Source organism: Strix uralensis, chromosome 3 (genome assembly GCF_047716275.1).
Source record: "Strix uralensis isolate ZFMK-TIS-50842 chromosome 3, bStrUra1, whole genome shotgun sequence".
Classification (NCBI taxonomy): domain Eukaryota; kingdom Metazoa; phylum Chordata; class Aves; order Strigiformes; family Strigidae; genus Strix; species Strix uralensis.
The window spans coordinates 36,103,904-36,125,566 of NC_133974.1; the positions used below are offsets into that span (position 1 = coordinate 36,103,904).

The window sequence follows — 21,663 nt, forward strand, 5'->3', positions numbered from 1 at the left end:
CTGTGAAGTAACATTTGTTTGTGTGTTTATAATTACTGTTACAAAAATGCTGTGAAAAATAATGCTCATTTGAAAATTAGTCCAGTGAGTGCAAGAGACAATAAAACAGTTATAGTTTATGTTTAATAACTTGAATTTTAGTGATGTGCAACACATGTGGGGCTTTGCATCTTATGTTTTTTTTTCTTTTTTCATATTTTAAGCAATCTGGACCGAAAGGAAAGGTAAGCTTACTGTTGATGAAATGAGCATGGCAATGAGCAGTAAGAAAATTAACTGAATGAATGCTTTACCAATGCTAGTTAAAGAATATTCAATCCAGTCAATAATATCTGCTCATGTGTGAGGGGGGGTTTGTTGTTTTTGTTCTGGTTTTGTGGTTCACTTTCTCCCTTTTACCAAAAAAGGACCTTTGCATCCATCTCGAAATAATGCCATGTTAATGTGAACTTGGGTACATTTCCACTGGAAATTTGTCTATCTATTTATATATCAAATGTGAAAATAGATAAATTATAACCTTCTCTGGAATTTAAGAATTCATGGCTAATTCTTTTTGTAGAGCAGCAAACTTTATGTAATAGCATGGTTCTGATGCATATCTTAGTTGGGTGTTTAACAGCATTCACTCTGTCATCTCAGCTTGGTTTGAATAGCATTAAAGGTTTTCATTGCATTACTGTGTACATTCTGTTTGTGAAGTATATATGTTAAAGTGATTTAACAGAAAACATATAGCAAAAGCAGGCACACTAGTTTTACATTGCTTATTTCAGGCTTTCTCACTCATTTTACGTTTGGTTTACTGCTCTTAATATTTTGTTATATTAATATGAAATACCATACATTTGGTTTTCTTCCTATATAGCTTAAATTTATATGTAAGCGGAAATGTTTTGTTGATAGTAATGAATTAATTGAGGTTTTGTAAATATCCTGCCTATGTAGGTGTTTTTTGGCAGTATACACTTGATATTAGGTTGAATTGTTTAAACAGTGTATATAATGTTTAACCAATAATGATATAAATAACACTGATATCTAGTGTAGATCTGTTCTTTCTGAATTTGGGATTTTCTAGATTTATTTCAAATTCAGTAGTAAAATCAAGCCTTTTTTACTGCCTTTTGTTATTTCTTAAATATCAAAGAGACACTCATCAGTTAGTTTTGGTGCTCAAAGAAGGGATTTGGATATTCTCTTGATGCATGGGCTTCGAGTTTATGTATTTTTTCCTGTTTTTCTTTGTGCTGCATTTATGTTACTAGTTATCCATTCAGCTATTAATGTTTTTAATTTGGCACTGTGTGTCATGGAAGGCTAGGGTTGATTTGCATGCTGGTGATCTTAATTTTCCCTTGGGGACGCCCACTGTTTCTTCATCCATTACTACTAGATATGTTCTTTTTTCCTTCCCTGCTTTTTGTTGTTGTCCTATCAGGGGAAGATGATTTAGGCAGGAGCTGCTAAATTTAGTTTTAATCATTACCATCATAAGTGCAGCTGCAGCTCCCGACTTTCTGGGCCAAATGGGGCTACTGACCTGCGTACTAAAAACCCAAGTCCCTGTGCTGCTGCTTCTCTGTTTCAGCTTTTGACTTTTGTACTCTGCTTTTCCTATAAGACACTGAAGGTAAATCTCACTGCAGCAGCTTGGTGCTTCTATCTTATCATGCTTTAGGCTGTTTTTGTGTAATAATATAGAAACCAACAGCCTGCCTGTGCTGGTATGACTCCAAATAGGAGTGTACAGAGGCAGAGTGAAGAAAGGCTGAATAAGGCAGCCTCTCAAAGAGCCAGGCTGCACATTAAAGATAGCTCTTTTGTGAGCCTACAACTCAACAAATTTAGATGCTGGTGTGGCCTTGCGCATATGTGGTATTTTTGATGTGCCTCATATCAGATCATGGGTAGTTTTGAAAGTTCTGCTCTGAGATAGCACTGTATCCTAAATTCCGAGATCCAGATGTTTCTTTAGGTTTATTCCTTTCTGGCATAGACAGAAATTGTCATCGCTATTCTCCCCGCCCCCTTTTCTTCCCCCATCCCACCCTGAGACAAAATTTTAATATGAAAATTGCCCTTTGACTGGAGGGAGTCACAGAGGTCTGTCTACCAGCCCGAGGTAAAGATATTAAGGTCCAATTCCATCAGCAAAGGAATATGGCAGTAATCTTGAATGCGTGCTGAAAACACTAAATCAGTGACACCATTCTGTCTGGGCAAAACATGTTTAGTCAAGAATGCTATACCGTTGAGCTGTTAAGATGTGTCAAAAGTTCAGGACTCTCCACAGTCCAGACTACCTCAGTATTTTTGTTATGTCTGTTGCATGAAGAGCCTGATCTTTCTTGGTACTGTAATTAATGTTTTGCTGTTTGATGCTTAACTACTTTTTGAAGTTACTTTTTTCAAATAGTGGTCTGCCTTCCTTGTACTTCAAGGTATTAAAATCAATACTTCTTGTAATTGATGAGATAAAGGAGATGCCTAAAATGAGTTAATCTCTAAATATGGAGCCTTGTTCTTCAAGCAAATTCTAAATCACATAAATATTTTTAAGAATTCTAAGAGGGAGAAAAAAAGTGTATTTTTAATATTTGCTAGCATGGTAGGTACAGCAATCAATATTGTATTTCTTGTAGAAAAACGAGAAATAGATTTACTATAATAGATACAATACTCTTAGACACACAGTATGTAGATAGACTTGCATCTTGATCTGTTTAGCTGTTTGGTGCCTCATTTATTCCTTTTGAAACAGGAGATTATTAGTTTAAATTAGGATTTAACAGGAAGAAGGCAAGCAGCAAGAAGTGCTGTATGTTTCTTAATCTCTTATAAGAATTTTTTTATTTTTTAAATAGTCCATTTAAAGATAGATGTTATGTTCAATTTTAAAAAACTGATAGTTTCCATTCTGTTTCTGCACTCACATGCAATTAAACTGCTCATTGTATTAAGTGCTTTACTGGAGAAGGTATCAATGGGTCTGAAGCTGTTCAAATGGCAACAAACACTGTGCTGAGGGGAGAGCCTTTGTTTTCTCATTTGTAAAAACTTTGTGGTGGTGGGCTCTGCCTTTTTTTTTTTTTGGGCGGGGGGAGTGTCAGGAAAGGAAGCTAGTAGGAGGCGCTTCAGGTTGCTGCCCTCTTCTGGGAGGGCTGTTACTGTCTCCAGGACAGCATTTATTTCAGATGAAATGTAAAATTAAGTACTGTTTAAAATTGTCTTTGCTTTTTTTTCTAACTCAAGGCAACTTCAAACCTGACCTTGAATTGCTAACCAAGTTAAACTTCCCAAGTGGGAAGCCAGAGCTGACTTGGAGCTGTTTTTTTGTAACTTCGGTTTGGGTGTCACTGGTTCATTGTGAGCATACAAGTAAAAGTCTTTTATTGTGGGAGAAGAAGGATACTCATTTTATGCTAGCCCTTGTGTATTCTTGTGTTTGGCTATTTATTAAGTATCAGTATGAGTCTCTGTTGACAACACAAAATTCAGACAATGGTAAATAATGTTACTGTATTGTCAAAAAATTATTTGGCAATATATGGTAACTGATGAATTTATCATCTTAAAAAGATAAATATATGTTGCATATTAAAAATGTAATACAACCTGTACTATTTTTAGAAGAAGAATCATAACTTACAAATGTCCAGGGACATTGAATTGTCAAACTAATTTTTAAAAGAAATTTTAGTGTTCTAAATCTATCATATTGTTTTCATTGCTTTCAATTAAATGTCAAATAGTTTCAATATTGTTTCTCTTAAATATCAATTAAATGTTTTATATTTAAAACATTTACAGAAAATAATTTTTCTGATAGTGTTTATGTTTAAAAGAATGCGTATTGTTATGAAATACTCATGGAAGATAATTATAACATGTCAGACAACAGCTCATGCATCCTTACTGGAAAGTTTATATTTTTCAAATCTTCTATAATGATGTTACAGGATTTTTTTCTACCCTTTAGAATGTCATTATCATTGGGTTTGATAGTAACAGCTTCTCATTATATAATGATTAGCTTGAGCTTTGCTGTATATTTCCACCAATTCTGCCTTTAAAGTAATCCCGTGAGATTTGAATTTTTAAAGAAAACGTTAAAAAAAATCATAATTTATGAACAAATATTCATGTTGAGTTTCTGATTTTGGTTCAGCTTTTGTGTGTGCAGACAGAATTGTTTCAGAAACATGCTTGATGCAATCAGTAACAAACTGTTTAATCTGTCATCTGTGATGTGCTTGTGGGCACTCATGGTAAAGTACTGTGACATCTCTACGTTCTGTGCTGCAATCCAGACATGCTTGTTTCTCCATCCTTCTTTCTGCCTGTGTTTTCCTTCATGCTGTAGCCCCTCAACACAATAAAATGTATTTGTGTTTAGGTAAGAAGTATCCCAGAGGGCATCATAGATTAATCTTGTTCCAAAGATGTTAGTTAATAATAAAATATGGGAAAACACTGAGAAATATTACCTGGAGATGCAGAAAATTCAAAGGTTTTATAATTTGATGCTGTGCTGAAAGGAATAAAAACTTATGCCTAGTGCTGAAGTCTACTTCAGCCATAGTCAAATTTTTGTCAGGTGAGTCCTCAAAATTTAGCTGTTAGTTTCAGATGTTACTGCCTACAGCTGTTTCTTTGCCCCCTTGCTGTTGATTAATGTCCTTGTAATCAGAGGTAGCAGTATGGGATGTGTGTGACCCATTTGCAGCCCAGTGCACTGGCTTAACTTGTCAGTAAAAACAGTTTCTGCTGAAGTTGTTGGCAAGGCGTCCCAAGTTTCAGGTGCGTGTTATCTTCTGTTATAACAGGAACAGTAATCTACAACTGCAGAGCAGGGTAAGATAGCTGAGAAAGAACTGCCACAGTAATTGAGATGCAGTGAGCTTAAGGAATCTGAATTTGGTAGTAGCACTATTTGACACACTTGTGTGTAAACAGAAAATATCTTTCAAGAGACTCAAAAAAATCTAACTATAATGTTTTATATTGCATTAATTTGCACAAAGAACATGTGATATGTATATTACGCAGATTATACCATCAAAAGTTTTATTATCCACTAATTTGTCTATATTATTATATTTTTAAAACAAATATATAGGAGCTATGTCTTCTCCTGTGTTGTTCTTATTTTTTGGCCACAACAATTTTTAATGTCAGATCTCTTTCCTCTGTTCTGCATCTTTTCCTCCTGTTTTTTAAGTTGTGCAACTTGTGGAATCTAGTTCAATATTAAAATAATTGTCTCTATTTTTGGATTTTAAAAGTATCTACGTTGTACTTCATGAATGAGGAGGAGATGCAGGCTTCAGTCTTGGAAGACTTGGGTCTGAAAGTGAGAGACTCCTGGACTATTGGTTATTATCAAAAGGGATTTAGATCATAATACTTCTAAGACCTTTACTGTAGCTGTTCCTACTGTTCTGGTAATATTTTTTAAAGTGTACAAATAACATGTAATAGGAGAAGTTATTTACTTGTAGCTTTCAGATACATTTCAGGTTCATTTTGTTCATGTACAAGTGTGGCTAAATTATAATGGTGTCTGTCAAAATAACAACCATATATCTAATTCACTTTCCAGAAAAGAATACCCCCCTCAGCTTCAGAAAGTAGAAGCAGACCACATTAGGTTACCACGGTCTCAAGGAGTGGGTAAGTTACATTTAGAGTTCTCATTTTTTTTAAGCAGAATGATTTTTTTGAATATCTGCTTTGGGTGGGTGTGTTGTCAGACTTTGTGTAACCTTTAGTATATCTATTTACATCCTTATATCATGTTATTGTAGATTTATACAAGTTTGTGCATGAAGGGAGGATTTTGCCCTTTTTGACAGACTTCAACATGTTCACTCAGGTTATAATTAATTTTAAATTAGGCTTCAGTTATTTTAAAAACAACTGAAATGGGGAAGATATAGAATCATCGAATTGTTGGGAGATGGAACAGATCTCTGGAGATCATCTAGTCTGAGCCCAAGCCCCGAGCTTGTTCTTGAATTATTGATGAGGAACTTCTGTAGCGCTGTTAGTAGGTGCAAAATGTAACATGGTAATAATACTTGACACAAAGTACGTTCATGCACTAAGGTAGTGAATAGAAGAGCCAGCATCAGCACTGCTCTGTGCCTCAACAGAAATACGCTCTTATATCATTAGTTAGGGACCACTGATGGAGATGCAATAGAGAAAATACAGTTTACTTTGAGGTGTGGAAACTGTGAAATTGGAAAAGAAAAATCTCTGTGGTTGAACTTTGTCAGTACAGATACAGTTTGTAGACCTGCTATTCAGCTGCTTAGCCATTTACACTGGCCAGTTATGCTGCTGTGCCTTCTTCAGGTTAATGTTAAGTAGAACTTCATCAGTTCTATGCAAAAGTAAGGTAACTTAGAAAAAACCTACCTATTATTGTTTCTTTTTTGAAAATGTGTCATTCTTTTGTTTTGAGATGTTTTCTAATAGTAGGATGCTTGTGAGGCTATCAGTATGTATATTGAAAAAGTGTTCATATCTGTTTAAAAAAAAATACAGACTTAAAAAAGTTCCAATATGGAGATTGCAATTAAACTAGGGAGTATAAATAGCACTTTTACATTAAACTGAATTAAGGCACTCTTGTACAACATACTACACTTCTAAAAAGAAAATCTCACTCAGTGCATTGTTAATTTACGGGTTTCTTTGTTCCTATACTCTCCCAGTATTTAAATGAGTGCCCCAGTATAAAGCAGGATATGACAGTATAGTTCACTGTACTGCTGAGTCTTGTGTTGAAGGAATAAATCCTAATTACACGGAGCATTTGCAATTATTCTAAACGCATTCACCAGCAGTCCTTCAGTGAAAGTTACCATCAGCATAATCTAGCAGATCCCCTCCTATTGTCGGTGGCAGTTGCTCCATTCTAGTTGTGGTGAAGTTAGTATAGATTTTTAAGTCCAAAGCCTCCTCCGAAGATACTAAGCTACAGATTGTCACCGAGAGACACTGAAATATTATTAATAAAAGAACATTTTCAAAGTTACTTTAGGGAATTTTTTCTTATTCATACAACAGATCATGAGACACTTGAAGCAGTGTAGGTTGTTGGATGTTTAGAAAGGTGTTTATGTTTAGTTCAAGTTAGTGTATGTGAAGAAATAAGTTGATCGTAATTTTAACAGCATATGAGTAGACATTTCCTGTTAACATTCTCGTATTTTTTTTCCTCCTAGACAGTATAATGGAAAACACAGAAGAGTCAGAATCAGAATCAGAATCTGAAATTAAGAGAAAGGTGCAACAGAAACGTCACTGCAATTCATATCAATCTGACTTGACTCTATCTTCTGCTACAAAAAAATGTTTAACTCAGTTAAAGGTAGGTTAGATTTTAAAAACATGTAAACTTCTGTTTAACTTTAAAAGTTGATGCATATTTGAAAAACAGACATTGTTGTAAAATAAGTTAATGTTCTAAAAATCCTTAAGAGTTGGGAGAAAGATTTACGTAATTAAATTTTTTTAAAATGTTGTTATATATTTAAGTTAATATTGATACTAGCTATGAAATATTTATTTTCTGATTTGAACAGATGCTGCACTGGAAAACAAAAGAACCTGTGTTTAAATTGATAATTGATTTGCTGATTGACAGACAAGAAACTGATAATTTTGGTTTGCTGCCTGTAAAACAGAGGAACAATATTTTACTCTTTGATTTGATCTACAGATTTTTTTAAATTTTTTTTTTTTTTAGCGTCATGATTTTCTGTAGTCAGAACAAAAAAGATAGAGGTACTGCAAAGATGCAGGTACTTCTTACTAAGTTGCTCTCTTTCTTAGTGAAACTAACACAGGTATCCCAATGGCCTTCTCTGGTCTAGATGCAGCCAACCAGGATGTTTTGTCTGGAACTTTTCTGAATATCCAGTGTAAGATATTTTGGAAATTCCTGTAAGGCTTTCCATATTTCTTCCCAGGTTACTGTAGAAGATTCATAATGCCCACATGCAGGTTATGCTTTATGACTATCAAAGCAAAACTTTCCTGTAAGGAGATCTTGCTTTTAAAAAAAAAAAAGAAGGTAGATGTGTGATTATGTCATCAGCTTGTGTTTGCTCCTGTGTATTAGAAAGTAAGTCAGACTGTATTTCTTTGTTAGGATGAGACACTTGCTACTACTATTATGCCTTTCTGTTACATATTTAGTTAATTAATACAATATTACTTGGAAATTTTAATAGCTGAGGTTTTGAGCTACATGATACTATGTAGATATGAGCTATACAAGCTAAGTAATGAAGTAACAAAACAGTTAAAAACAAAACAAAAGACATTACAGTTCTGTGGGTTTTGTTTTAATCATTACGTTGATAACATTCATGTTTGTTTAAAGAAGTAAAATATTCATTGCAGCCTACATTACATCCTGTCAGGTAAGGGACGAAAGTAGAAAACAGTCTTCTAGATTGAAACGGGCATTGAAGGAAACGGTTGAAAAATAAATAGAATCTTGTCACTGCCTTCATAAAACAATTTTCACTCTGTAGATCAAACAAATGTCATTTTTTAATATATAAAGTTTCTCCATTACAAATCACATGAATTAGCATGAGAGGAAGGAGAGCAGCCTCATCATTTGTAGCTGGACTGTGAACTGTGTAGGCCATTTGCAGTAACTCCTAGCTCGAACTAGAAGACTGTGTACATGTAGAAGTGAGGTGTGCTTTCAGCATATTCCTCCCTATTACAGAGCCATGGTACTGACTTCCAGAGCTACATTGTATATACATGGAAAGCAAGGGCTGGAGCTGCATGTGGAAGCATCAGTAGCGTAGTGTCCTTGAGCCAGATTGCATGTAGCTAAAACAAGCTGTTCTCTGTCTCCCCGATAAAAAAGCAGCAGACTCGATTACATTGTTCTAGGGGCGTGATTTCGTTTCCAGAGCCATTAGACAGATTGTACTTGTAAACGCCATTTAATAATTGCATCTGGTACTTTTTCCCATGCATATCTTAGAAATCTGTAAGTTGAAAACACCAGCAGTCATGAATGGAAACCAGTTACTTTTTCTCAGACAAAAGCACTGTGGTAAAACTGTCAAGCAGTAAGCTTAAAAAAGGTGAAACCCCTATATTTTTCGCATGATGTATTATGAGATTTCAAAAAGGGATTGGTAAAATTTGTGAGGCTACATCATCATTAAACAGGTTGATTTAAATTCAACCGCTGATGCAGGAAATGTCTGAATTGGTAATTACATCAAGTAAGGAGGATATGTCCTTACTCTGTTCCCTGTGCTCCCAACCATCTACCACTGGCCACTGTTAAAAGTACAGCACACAGCTAGATGAATCATTACTCCAGTCCCACAGGATAGTTATGATCCTGTAAGACTATGGATATATACACTTCATGGATATAGAAGAGAACTTGCTGCAGCTGAATTCACTAGCACAACTCTTGGTTTTATTTTCTTATTTAAATGGGTTAACAGTTTTATCCTTTATCACAGTAAAGGGATTTAACACAATGATTTATGCATTTGTCATGAACCATATGCATTTTCATGAGCCATGAGTTGCCAAAGTATGCAGATGATTGATCAGAGGTTTATGGAACCTCTGAACAATTCAAAAGCGTTCATTACGGTTTTGTGCCAGAGAAGTTACAGACATAACCAGCTGCTTGTCAGGCAAAGTGCAAATGGTTTTCATCTTACTAGACTATAACAGGTTGCACTTTCTAATTGTTAAAAATGTATATAATTTTTAAGGGAAGGAAGATTTTCTGCTTCATATGTGTTTACCAAAATGCTGAAAAATAACACAAGCTTTGAATTCTGAAACTTAAGAGGTAGGGCAGAGTATTTATTTGTATAGGGCATATAGTATTTGTATTTTGCAGATGTTGTGGTGTAACCCCAGCTGGCAACTAAACACCACACAGCCACTCACTCCCTCCTTCTCTCCCGGTAGGATGGGGGAGAGAGTCAGAAGGGTGAAAAAAAAAGTGAGAAAACTCGTGGATTGAGATAAAGACAGTTTAATAGATAAAGAAAAAGCCATGTGCAAGGAATTAATTTGTTACTTCCCATCAGCAGGCAGGTGTTCAGCCATCTCCAGAAAAGCAGAGCTCCATCACTCATAACGGTTACCTGGGAAGACAAACACCATCACTCTGAACATCCCCCCTCTCCTCCTTCCTCCTCCAGCTTTATGTGCTGAGCATGACATCATATGCTATGGAATATCCCTTTGGTCAGTTGGGGTCAGCTGTCCCGGCTGTGTCCCCTCCCAACTTCTTGCACACCCCCAGCCCACTTGCTGGTGGGGTGGTGTGAGAAGCAGAAAAGGCCTTGACTCTGTGTAAGCACTGCTCAGCAATAACAAAAACATCCCTGTATTATCAACACTGATTTCACCACAAATCCAAAACATAGCCTCATACCAGATACTGTGAAGAAAATAACTCTATCCCACCACAGCAGATTTCAAAGTTTAAAAAAAATGCTGTATTATACAAGTTATAAAGCAGACACATTTTTAGGTAGAACTCATCTATTTAAGTAGTCATTTATCTTAAAATGGAGTCTAAAAAGTATGCCCCTCTTTAATTAAACACTGCTACCCCTACCATCAAGATGCAGGCTCTCAAACCATGGAAATAAAGTTAGTTTTAAAATTTTGGTGTGTGGTTGAAGTAGAGAGGTGCAGTTACTCTATACTTAAGATCCTACAGGTACAATTGGTAGCTTCTGCTGAATATTTTAATGTCTGATTGAAGTTCTTCAATGTGGTTACCAGTATCTTTGTAAAAACTACATCCTGTAACTGAGCACTGAGGCACAACATTGTTTTTCATCTTATCCCACCACTCAGGTTTTAAAGGTCTGATACATTTTATACAGTGGGATTTTTTTGCATCTGTTTCACTATGGTATGTGTAGCTCTGTTCAATTTTATGAAAATAATATATTCTCCCTGTATGACTTCTGTCTTTACATTTGTTTTTAAAAATGATTGAAGATTCCACACCCGAGGAAGTCCTCTTTATTGGGAAGGCGTTCATGGCTGGGGATGAGAGGGTGTAAATTGTGATAGCTATGTTTTGAAAATAGGTTCAAAATGTTTTTGGTGGGATGTAGGTATTTATTAGCTTCAGTAGTTCACAGTACAGTGGTTATGTCATTTGAGCTCAGTGTTCCAGGAGACAATAACATACACTGAATTTCAGTTCCAGAGATGTTCTGTATTCAACTCAGTACATATGCAGTACTTTATGTTAGTATTTAATCCCTTAGATTTAGAAGTCCAAGTTCTGCACTTGTGACAGGTAATTAAGTGGGACCTTGTACGTGTTAGTGAAACAAAATACATCTCTGCCTTTACAGTAATAGGATACATTTTCCCTTGTAGCCCCTGCTTTCCTCTTGAAAGTTTGAGGAACTCCTTTTCCTCAAGTCCTGTTTTCTTTTCTGAGATACTGGACTCTAGAGCAGTGTACATACTTTTCTTTTTATATTCCCCTCCCTCTTTTATTTCCCTCTTTTGAGGAGTGATTTTTCTTCATGCTTTACAAGGCTGTTAGAAGATATCTTGGGAGGACAAATGAACTTCATGACCTAGGAGGTTGCTTCTGGTCCTCTTTAGCATTGCTCTGTGGATCCTTAGGTTACTTTATTTTCCTCCAGTTAAACTATTTTTATAGAAATGGTGTAATTGGACCTTCTTTCTGATGGAGATATATATATATATATCTGAAAGGTGTTCAACCTTTTACATATAGAAAGAGGCAAGAAGGAAAATGTGAATTGTCCAACATTAATCATTTTAAAAATTGCCACAAATGACATTTGTTTCTGTTAGAACATTTTTCATTTTCTTAAATGAAAAAAATCAAATGTATTTTAATGTTTCCTTTCTCTGTTTACTGTAATTGCTAACATAGTGTTGTCAGTCTTCATTCTGAACATAATTTAAATGCAAGATTTGGAAATGGTATCTTTGTACTTACACAATTACTGATTTTGTGTGTATTTCCCCTCTAGCTTTTGGAACAAATTGATTATTCTACTGATTGCCCAAATTGTGGGCGGGCAAATGAAAATCAGACCAAATGCCGACATTGTGAAAGTGCATCTCTAAAGGATTTGCAAAGAGTCTCCAGACAAACTGTGACATTAAATGAATCTGTGGGGCCTTTATCACGCTCTTCAATACATCAGAATTCAACAGGGCAAAAATCTTCAGGTACAGGGTTCAACACAAAGAAGTTTTATAGTTCTACTGTTGGGAAGGGTCCGACAGATATTCTACTGAGTAATGAAGTTGTAGGACATTCCATGTTAAGACAGAATGGAAAAGTTGGTCTTATAACTGGGACAAAAAATCCTAAAATTACAGGAAGCTTAAGACAGAGGAGTTCAAGACCATCTGAACTAAATGATCCAAGTAAGTGCCTTTTTATGAATATAGCCATAAACTGGAAACCCAAAATACTGTGTAATGAAGGAATTCTCCTTGCAGGTTTATGTTACTGATTTTGCATGAAGTTTTTTTGTGGATGTGTTCTTGGGGAAGAGGGACAGACCCTTTTATAATTTCCTTTTCATATACTGAGGTACTCTCTGAGAAAGATGAACATTGGGGAAAACAAAAATTATTTCATGAATCTTTTTTTAGTGATTTTTTTTTTTTTAAAGACTTATACTTTATAATTTTGTAAAAAACATTATTAGCAGAATTCCATCATTCATTTTCCCAAAGGGAAAGACAGTCTTTGATTTTTATTTTATATTTTCTCCCTCTTTCCTTTTGAGCTATGCATTTAAATTTCATAATTTATAAAATACTAATTTTTTGTGCTTTCTCTGTGTAAACTCAATTTATAAGCAGGAAGGAACTGGAATTTGGGAAATTATGTTTCTAATTCCATGCTTAGTTTACTGGACCATGTTGTCTTACTGATTTGAACTACTTAAATCATAATTTCTCGTGACAGTTTTTCTTAAATTGTATTATTCACTTTCAGTTCTTTGTCGAATCATAGAATGGTATGGTTTGGAAGGATCTTAAAGATCATCTAGGTCCAACCCCCCTGCCATGGGCAGGGACACCTTCCACTAGATCAGGTTGCTCAAAGCCCCGTCCAACCTGGCCTTGAACACTTCCCAGGGAGGGGGCATCTACCACTTCTCTGGGCAACCTGTTGTCTCACCACCCTCACAGTAAGAATTCTTGATTGAACCAAGAAATGTATGGCTTCACTTCTGTGTCTAGAGGTAGATTAATGATACCCATATTGTATAGTTATTTGTGAGAAATAAAAAGTGAAGGAGAGAGTGCCTGTGAGCAGATTCCAAATAAACGTTAATGAAAGCATAATATAATGATAAATGTGAACTTTTTTTTGGCACTGCAGGACAATTACATATATTTATTTTCAAGCAATAGCTTAAAAGTAATTTCTGTTACATAGAAATGTAGTAGTTGAGAATTTAATATTTTCTGTTTAGTTGTTTTGTCTAGTGATGATGATGAGGAGGAGGATAGTGGCAGCACTAGGAGAATGGAAAGCATTTCACCTCGTCCTGCAGATTCAGCCCGCTCCTCCCCAGCTCCTTCTACAGGAAAGGTGGAAGCAGCATTAAAGGAAAACAGTTGTGGAATAGAACAGAGAATAGGTAGTATAACAACAGATACAGAAATTGCAGTCACACTACCAAGAAAAGCAAGAATGAAAGATCAGGTACTATTTAATGCTTTGTTTAAAGAAAACAAAAATCAAATCATAAATGGAAAATGTAAAGGCTTGTTTTGCATTGTCAGAAGATGGCTATATTTGATTGCTTTTCTTATCTCATCAAGTAGTATCTCTGCTTACATAATACTGGAAATGTAAGAAAATGTGTTCATTATATTTTTGCAAGCGTTCATAATGGTTTGAATTATGCTTTTAACATAGATGCTTCTGTGTTGAATGTATACTCTTTGAGACTGGGCAGGGTTTCTCTATGAAACTGAAGGGCCTCTTTAGTTTGTGGAAGAATGTCAGTACCAGCTGTTGCCTGGTAAGACTTTGAACATACTAAGTTAAACATGAAAACAGGACACTGGAAACAATAGTAGCCCTTTTAAATTAAAATACTTTGACAACTGTCCCAATTAATAGCACTTATTTTAAGGATTTCATGGTGGGGCTTTGTTTTCTAGTTGAGTACCACTGCAAGAATTGGATAAACAAAGACAAAAAACGCACCATGAACAGATTCCTTAAGTGCTGTCAAAGGGGACAGATTTCACAATATGTTAAAAACCACTTCAATAGCCATTAAGAAGAATAAATTCCCTGTGGCAACTGGCATTTAATTAATAGTGCTGATTAAAACCATCCTTGGGTCACCTGTCCAGTTTCACTATTGTGAGTTTACTTCAACAAGAGTATCTGATCAGATTTCAACCCGCAGTCTCAAATACTTTGTGTTTTCTGAGTTAGAACGCTGAAGTAATGATGCCAAAACATTCGTCCTATGTTGAGATTCAGAAGCCAATATTCTAGTGCTGTAATTATGGATGTTTATAATGTGGTGTATAATTAGTCACCACTATCAGTATAAAGCTGTGAACCTTTAGCCTACAAGAAAGCTGTGGGGCTAAAACCTTGAACGATAAATAGTTTTGAATTTCAGTTATTCTGGCATTATGTGCTGGATTAATTGAAAGTGTTGCCTTGTGAAGGCACTGGTGTCTAAGACTTCTGAAACTCTCCCAAATGTTTTCTTTTGTGTATCCATATGTTCCTGTTGACTAGTCTTTAAAAACCAGTTGTAACATTGGAAATTAATGGCATATTCTAGACAAATGTAGAATAGAGTCTGCTTTTGAAAACAAAGGAAACTTTTTTTAAAATGAAATTTAACACAAAATTTGCACTGATTCAAGGAAACTACCAAGAATTGCAGGTATCACCGTGTTCTTGTCAGATATGATAGAAGAAGCTTTTGTTCGCTTGTTTTTCTTTCAAAATATTAATTTTTTACTGAAAAGGCTGCTTACATATAGCACCGCTTTAATGTTTACTGTTTTACTGTTTGTCTGTGATTTGAGTTTTGAGCTTTTAACAGTATTCAGCTAGTCCAGCAGACAAAAATGAAAAGCTGTCTTCAGTAAGAGTCCTGGGAAAATATTTTAATTACAGAGATTTAGAATCTCTGCCTTTTCCACTGTATTTAAATGAAGCATCCAAACGTATATTTTGAATTATGGCCAAAATAGTCTAGTGATTAGGGTCTTCAAAATAATTGTAGACATTTAGTCTTAATAGAAATATTGAATCCCTTAAAATGTTTTTTGTGGGCGTTTAATTGTATTTTGTAACCCAAAACAATGTTTATTAATGAACAGCTATATGAAGGAATATAAATACCAAAGAAAAGACTAGTGTACAGAAAATGGTTCAACAAAGTAGAGCAATATAAGCAATACAACAAATAAATATATTTAATCTGATGGTTATCAGCCAGCTTTCTTTCATTTTAATAGGTTTTTGTAAGATTGTCCTGTTGGTAGACAGGTGACTTCATTGAGATTACAGCTTCAGTCAGTAGCTAGACACTTCCTTGAACTGGAGCCAAACTCTACGTGGCCTTCTCTCACTATTTAGTCTCAGACCCTGGAACCTGTCCTAAAAAAATGTTAATAATTTTGTAGAGTTGCTTTAAGGAATTTTGATTGGGTTTATTTATATTTCTTGAAGATTCTACTCCTGCTAATGTGATGCACTGTACTTCAGTAATTACTCAGCGTTTTCAGTCACCAAAAGCTTGGACTAATAAAAACTGAAAGAAAAAAACAACATACATTGTGGTGCTTTTACAGCATTAGTGTTTTTATATAAATAAATAAAATATATGAAAAATAACTTTGTTTTGCCAAGCTGCACAGTATTTCAAAATTACAAAAACTAAATTTGTTTTAGCAATTTTAGAAGCATTATTTGTGATTTAGAAATGTTAACAAACTGTCTACAAGTGTTAGCTTACAGGATTTTTTTTAATCTGGCAATAATAACGTCTTCAGGTGTTCCAAAAAGTCCTTTAGGAAATTTCTACCTTCTGTATATGGTTGAGGTGGATGCTATAGTAAGTAATCCTGATGACCAAGAGAAAAGTAGCTGAAGATTAGTCACTAGTTTTTAACAAGCTTGTTTTAGTAATAAATCTTAGTGAGACATTCTGAAACCTTGAAAATTGCTTTTCAGTTTGGGAACATTGTGTCTAACACTCCAATAAAACGTCGTAAAGTTATTTCTCAAGAGATTGTAACTGAGGCTGTACCTCTAAATTATCAAAATTCCTGTGAAAGTGTCATTCTGAACTGTCGAAGTATACGAATAGGAACACTACGAAGAATGGTAGTGGAACCTGTGATTGTAAGTAAACTTGTTATTTGACAAATATCCTTTCAGTTTTTGATGGGCATTGTTATTTTCATACTTGAACAACATACTGTTCCACAGACAAAGGCAAAATATTAAGTTTGTCTCTGGTTTCAGAGGCTGTGATTCCCAAAGAATCCTAAAGTACTATTACGTAATAACGCATATGATCTAGTTCTGGTGTTTTAATAAAACATTGTGCCTGCAAAAGCCTTGAAAACCCTGTTTGCTTGGTTGGAGAGAGCTTATGGATAGCAGAGAGGTGTTAACGTCTTCTTTCCACCTCCCTGCAAAACACTATTGCTTGGTTTGCTTAAATACTGATACTGATAGATGACATTCTCTTTTGAAGATTTTTTTTCTCCCTATAATTTGTGGTATTTTTCAGAGTATTTTAAACCTTCTTGAAAATGGAGTACTTAGGAGAGATCTTAAGTTTCAACAATCAATATGAGACACTGAATAGTAAAGAATATAATTGCTTCCTTGAGTTGTGCTAAAATGTACACTTTGTTTTTAAAAAAAATAAACATTTAACATTTTTATTTTAAAATTTTCATTACTTAAGTACTTAGTCAATTGAAATATGTTTGCTAACAGTTAAAAGGTATTAAGTCAGTTTTGGTTTGGAGAAGATGTGAAATCTTACTCTTGTGTTGTTTTCCACAGTTTTGCCTGGATTATATTAAAATACGCCTAGAAAGTCAAGAAGGTGAGTACATCTTTCATTTTATGTTAGTACTCAATATATATAATTTGAATGAAGTACCTTTGTCAAGGGTATTAACAAGTGAATCATAATGAAATGTTGATTCTGGTTTTGTTATGTAAGTAATAAATTATACTGGATGCCAGTAGTCAAATAAGAGTTTAAAAAAACCTGAGAGTATAAATTTGACCTGAACTGCCTGGTGAATAAAAACCAAAATGATTTTGTATTATCCTCGCCTTCTACTGACAGAAAGAAAGTTCACAGATAGCAGGAATTAGCAATTTGTGGTGTGCATGCAGCTGGGTCATTAGTTCTTCCTCTTCATTCTAGTTGAAGAGCTGTAGATACTCTGGTGATGATTGGCAAAGGTTGTCTTGAAAATGATTAACAAAAACAAAAGGCAAACAAAAGGGTTTATTAGTTCTTTTATTTCAGATGCATAAGTAGACAGTAAAAACTATACAGGTGTCTTAGACCTTTCCTGTCTATATCTTCCTTGAAAATTTTTTCTTCTCTAGCCTGTAATTTGTATATTTCATGTTGCTGAAAGAAATAACAGTGACCTAGTTTAGGAAGTGGTGAGCTTACAACTATTGCTCTATTTTCTTTGTTTTCTTTTGTAGGGTTTTGCTTTGGGCCTGAAAAGTAGCTTTGCTTCCTTTGGCTAATCTTAGGGTTCCGTGAAGATGTAGTCCTACTGAATTTTGCCTTTTCTTACTTGTAAAAGAGAGCTGTTGTATTTTATTATTATTATACACATATATATTATTATTATATATTACATATATATTTTATTATATATTATACACATATATATTATTATTATATACAAAAAGGTGTCTCACAACCTGTAAAGATAAGTGTAGCCTTTGCTCAGTCAAGTATTTAAGTTTTTGTTGCATCTAAAATACAGATGCATAGAAACTACCGGTTTTCATGCAATAAATGCATTATAAAAAAACCACTAAAAAGCTTAGTAAAATTTGTAGACAACGTCTATCAATTTTTAGTCAAAACAGCTACATGGTGAAATTAGTTCCATGGGACTTGATCCCTCAATAGCATAAAAATGGCGACTCACTAAATGCTGTATTTATTGGAACATTTAGCACGTCTCCATTTCATTTTTTTGAGTTTTGCATCTGGAGGAAGATGGGTGTATTCCCAGCTAGCTCCATTTCTGTTAACTTCATAATCATAGCATGAGTTGTTTTAATACAAGTGATGGTTTTGAAATAAAAATGACACCTAATATATTTTTTTTTCTTTAGCTTGATTACAAGTCATGCTTTTTCAGGGAAAGGCAAATGCTTTGAACAGCTGTAGAAACAGCAGTACTGTCCTACCTTGACCTTGTTTTTGCGTGTATATGTCAAGTTCTCAAAATTATCTCCACATCCCTTGTCAGTTTTCTGCAACTCCCAACTGGTGTTTCAAGAAAACAGCTTTCTGTTTCCAACACGTAAACAACTATTGACATTGCCTTTAATGGATAAGTCTGTCTTATGTCAATGTTACAGGAAGTACTGTTCACAGGTTAAGGCATTTATGGTGAAATGTATTATAAGATGCCAGTCTTAATGCAAAAAGGATGAATATAATTTAAATTTTCATCTGAAGAGCAGATAGTCTTCCTCCCACATGAAATTCAGTATGCTTCATCTCAGTGCAAACACAGTTACAAGGATTTAGAGTTTCCTTTAAACACCAGCTAGCTCATGTTTTGGCAAGGACCTTCTATCTAGACACCATTAGAAGGACCTGTATGCCTCACTTAAATGGGTTGAATCTGGTTTTAAGTTGAGATTGATGTTACTACAGTCTGCCTCTGAAAGTGAGAAGTTAGGTAAAATGAATTAAGCAAAGTGTTTTCATTTAGGAAGGAGAAAACTGAACTATTACTATAGAGGCTAACGTATTATAGCCTAGCCTTGTAAAGCTACTTCATTGTTTGTCTTAAACAGAAAGGAGAGAAGACTCTAGGAGTCATGTATAAATCTTAATTTAGTTACTACCTTCCTTTTTTCCTGTGTAAGTCCCTAGGGAGATAAAGGAGATTCAGTACAAAAGGAGATGAACTAGTTAGATCCATGTAGCATATTTCTGCCACTCTTCCTGTTGAGATGGCAAACTACTGTTCTGAGCAGTAAATGCTGCCCAGTCGGCTTGAAGGAAGCATGTTGTTGCTGCAGCCTGACTCAGAGCTGGGCTGCTTCTTCCTCAGCTAGTGGGATGGGGGTGCTGGAGGTTCAGAAAGAAAGGGGAGCTGCTCTGCTCCACAGAAGCTGTGGTGGCCACCACTTCCAGTCAGCAGCTAGTGGATGCTTTGCTTTGGATAAGTGCCCTGTCTTCACAAGCACCAGACTCTTTCTGGCAGGCACAGGGGTGTGAATTCAGTTGCTAGCAAGAGGGGAGGATGTAGAGAGTGACTGCTAAATTGACTGCTCTCAATGCCAAGAGAAGGATGTCAGGGGGCTGGAGAAGGGAGGCACTCCCTCCATGAACAATAAGACTCACTGATACTACTAAGGTAGAAAGTAACGGTATGTCTGTTTTGTTTTTTTTTTTTTTAAATTATTCACCATATGGTTTTCTGCTATTATATTCAGGGTGATGCAAATTAAACTCTTTAGGTGGTAACTGTTTTACTAATTTTTACTCACTGTCTGTCTGGTCGTGAAATACTTACTAGAATTTAACTCGAGGAAAGCCTTAGTCTTCTCAGGAATTTCCTGCAGTGTCTCCTTCCTTTTACAGGGAAAGAAGGAGGAGAGAGACTTCTTGCATTGATTTTTATTTATTAGAAGGACTTTATGTTGACTCCATATCTCCTTCTATCCTGTCTATGTGTTGTCCCCTATGTAAGGGGATATAGTTTCTGTGGTGGAGGCTGCCATCAAGCACGTGTGGAAGCTGTCACTAACTAAAGCTTTAAGTGACTACCATTAACCATTTTGCTGATCTAGAAACAATTACTGGCATTGAATTTCTGGGTCTTTTCACCAGATTTGAAGAACTTTGACTTTACACATTTTTCCTTCCATTTTTATAGTTCAGCAAAACCGGTAAAATACTCAACATTGGTATCAGCAGCATCAGATATAGTGTTAAAAATTTGCCATGTTGTTGACATTTCTCTTTGGTAGTAAATTGAGAGCAGTACCTTATTTCCCTCAGGCAATCAGGTCATTTCTCTGCATGTGTATGTTCTCCTTTTCATTTTAAAGTTATTTTTCATAAGGGAGCTTGATCAAAGATAAAGCTACAAAGAAAGCTTTACAAACCTTTTGTAAAATGTGTCATAGCAGTACTTGGAAATTTAAACCACTGGAAATGGCATTTTTGCTGTGGAATAGAAACTGGATTAAAGTTGGTGAGAAGAAAACAGTTTGTTTCTGATTACTTTCCTGACAGATGACAGTGGAGTTCAGTTCATCTTTTAAGATATTAACAGGCATCACTTCCTGGATATGTGTTAATTTCAAACTTTAAAAAACTTTTAAAAACGTTAATAAGCACATACTGATTTCTTGTTAAAGACAAGGGGGACATTGTAAAGGAAACCTTCATACTTTTACTATAATTTAATATAGTGTCATTATTTTCTCCTAGAAACAGAAAGCGATATCCGAGAGATTAACCTGAAAACTTCAGAACTTACCAAATGTGAATGGTGTAGTGTCCGAAAATTACCAGTAGTTTTCCTACAAACAGTACCCTCAACCTGTAGTAGCCTGAGAGACCAACTGAAAATGAGTAAAGATAATGTCTGGTACGAATGTAAAGGAGACAGTAAGTAAAATAATTTTAGTCTACTATTCACTTTAAATTGTGTTTTAATGTTTTAGGTCATGACTGAGTGCAGTAAAGACTAAAACTGGCACAACTGGCTGGGGCAGGTGTAGTGTTTTTCCAGACACTATCATGTTCCCAGGTTGATGAGGCATACAGCTTGGCAAAACTGTAGTCTTCTGTTTGTCCAGACACATGCTAGTTACAACATTTAGTCAGTTTAGTATAAATTTTGTCACTCATATTTGTACTGAATGAAAGCAAGTTGGTTTGTTTAGCTTTTGTATATGGACGTTTACATTTATATGACAGCTTTTGGTATACTTCTGCTTTCTGTGCTGTTCTGCTTACAGGCCTTAGTTTCAATACAAACTGTTGTCTGAGTTGTCTTGGGTTTTTTTCCTGTATGCTTGTAGTGATGTTGTGATGTAGACAAATACCTGCTTGGAAAACAAGTGGATTGTCTTCATGTGTCTTAATTTTAAGTTTAATTTCAACGTAGTTTTCTTCAAGGGTCTAGCATCTTAATATGCACACTGGTTTTTAAATTAGCATAGAGCCCTCTTCCCCTTAAATAGACCTTTCTTTAGGTTAAATTTTGTGGTTATTTATACTTGTACTCAGCTTCATAGATACATGATACATTCAAATGGAGGAAGAATGCTTTCAACAATCTCAGAATTGTGTGCTTCCAATGTGTCATACTGTTGTAATA

General features: G+C 35.1%; 1 protein-coding gene across 3 annotated transcripts in view; it reads left to right on the forward strand.

Moving 5' to 3' along the window:
- The window catches only part of SENP6 (SUMO specific peptidase 6), an 83,033-nt gene that overhangs the window by 38,840 nt on the left and 22,530 nt on the right, over nt 1-21,663 (forward strand). For 2 of the 3 annotated variants that reach the window (XM_074861895.1, XM_074861897.1), the window contains 8 exons: nt 204-224; nt 5,606-5,676; nt 7,239-7,384; nt 12,057-12,459; nt 13,524-13,756; nt 16,268-16,438; nt 17,114-17,156; nt 20,769-20,948. In XM_074861895.1, the coding sequence (XP_074717996.1) occupies nt 204-224; nt 5,606-5,676; nt 7,239-7,384; nt 12,057-12,459; nt 13,524-13,756; nt 16,268-16,438; nt 17,114-17,156; nt 20,769-20,948 (1,268 nt within the window). The remainder of the gene's footprint in view (nt 1-203; nt 225-5,605; nt 5,677-7,238; nt 7,385-12,056; nt 12,460-13,523; nt 13,757-16,267; nt 16,439-17,113; nt 17,157-20,768; nt 20,949-21,663) is intronic. The other variant, XM_074861896.1, reaches the window with a different exon arrangement.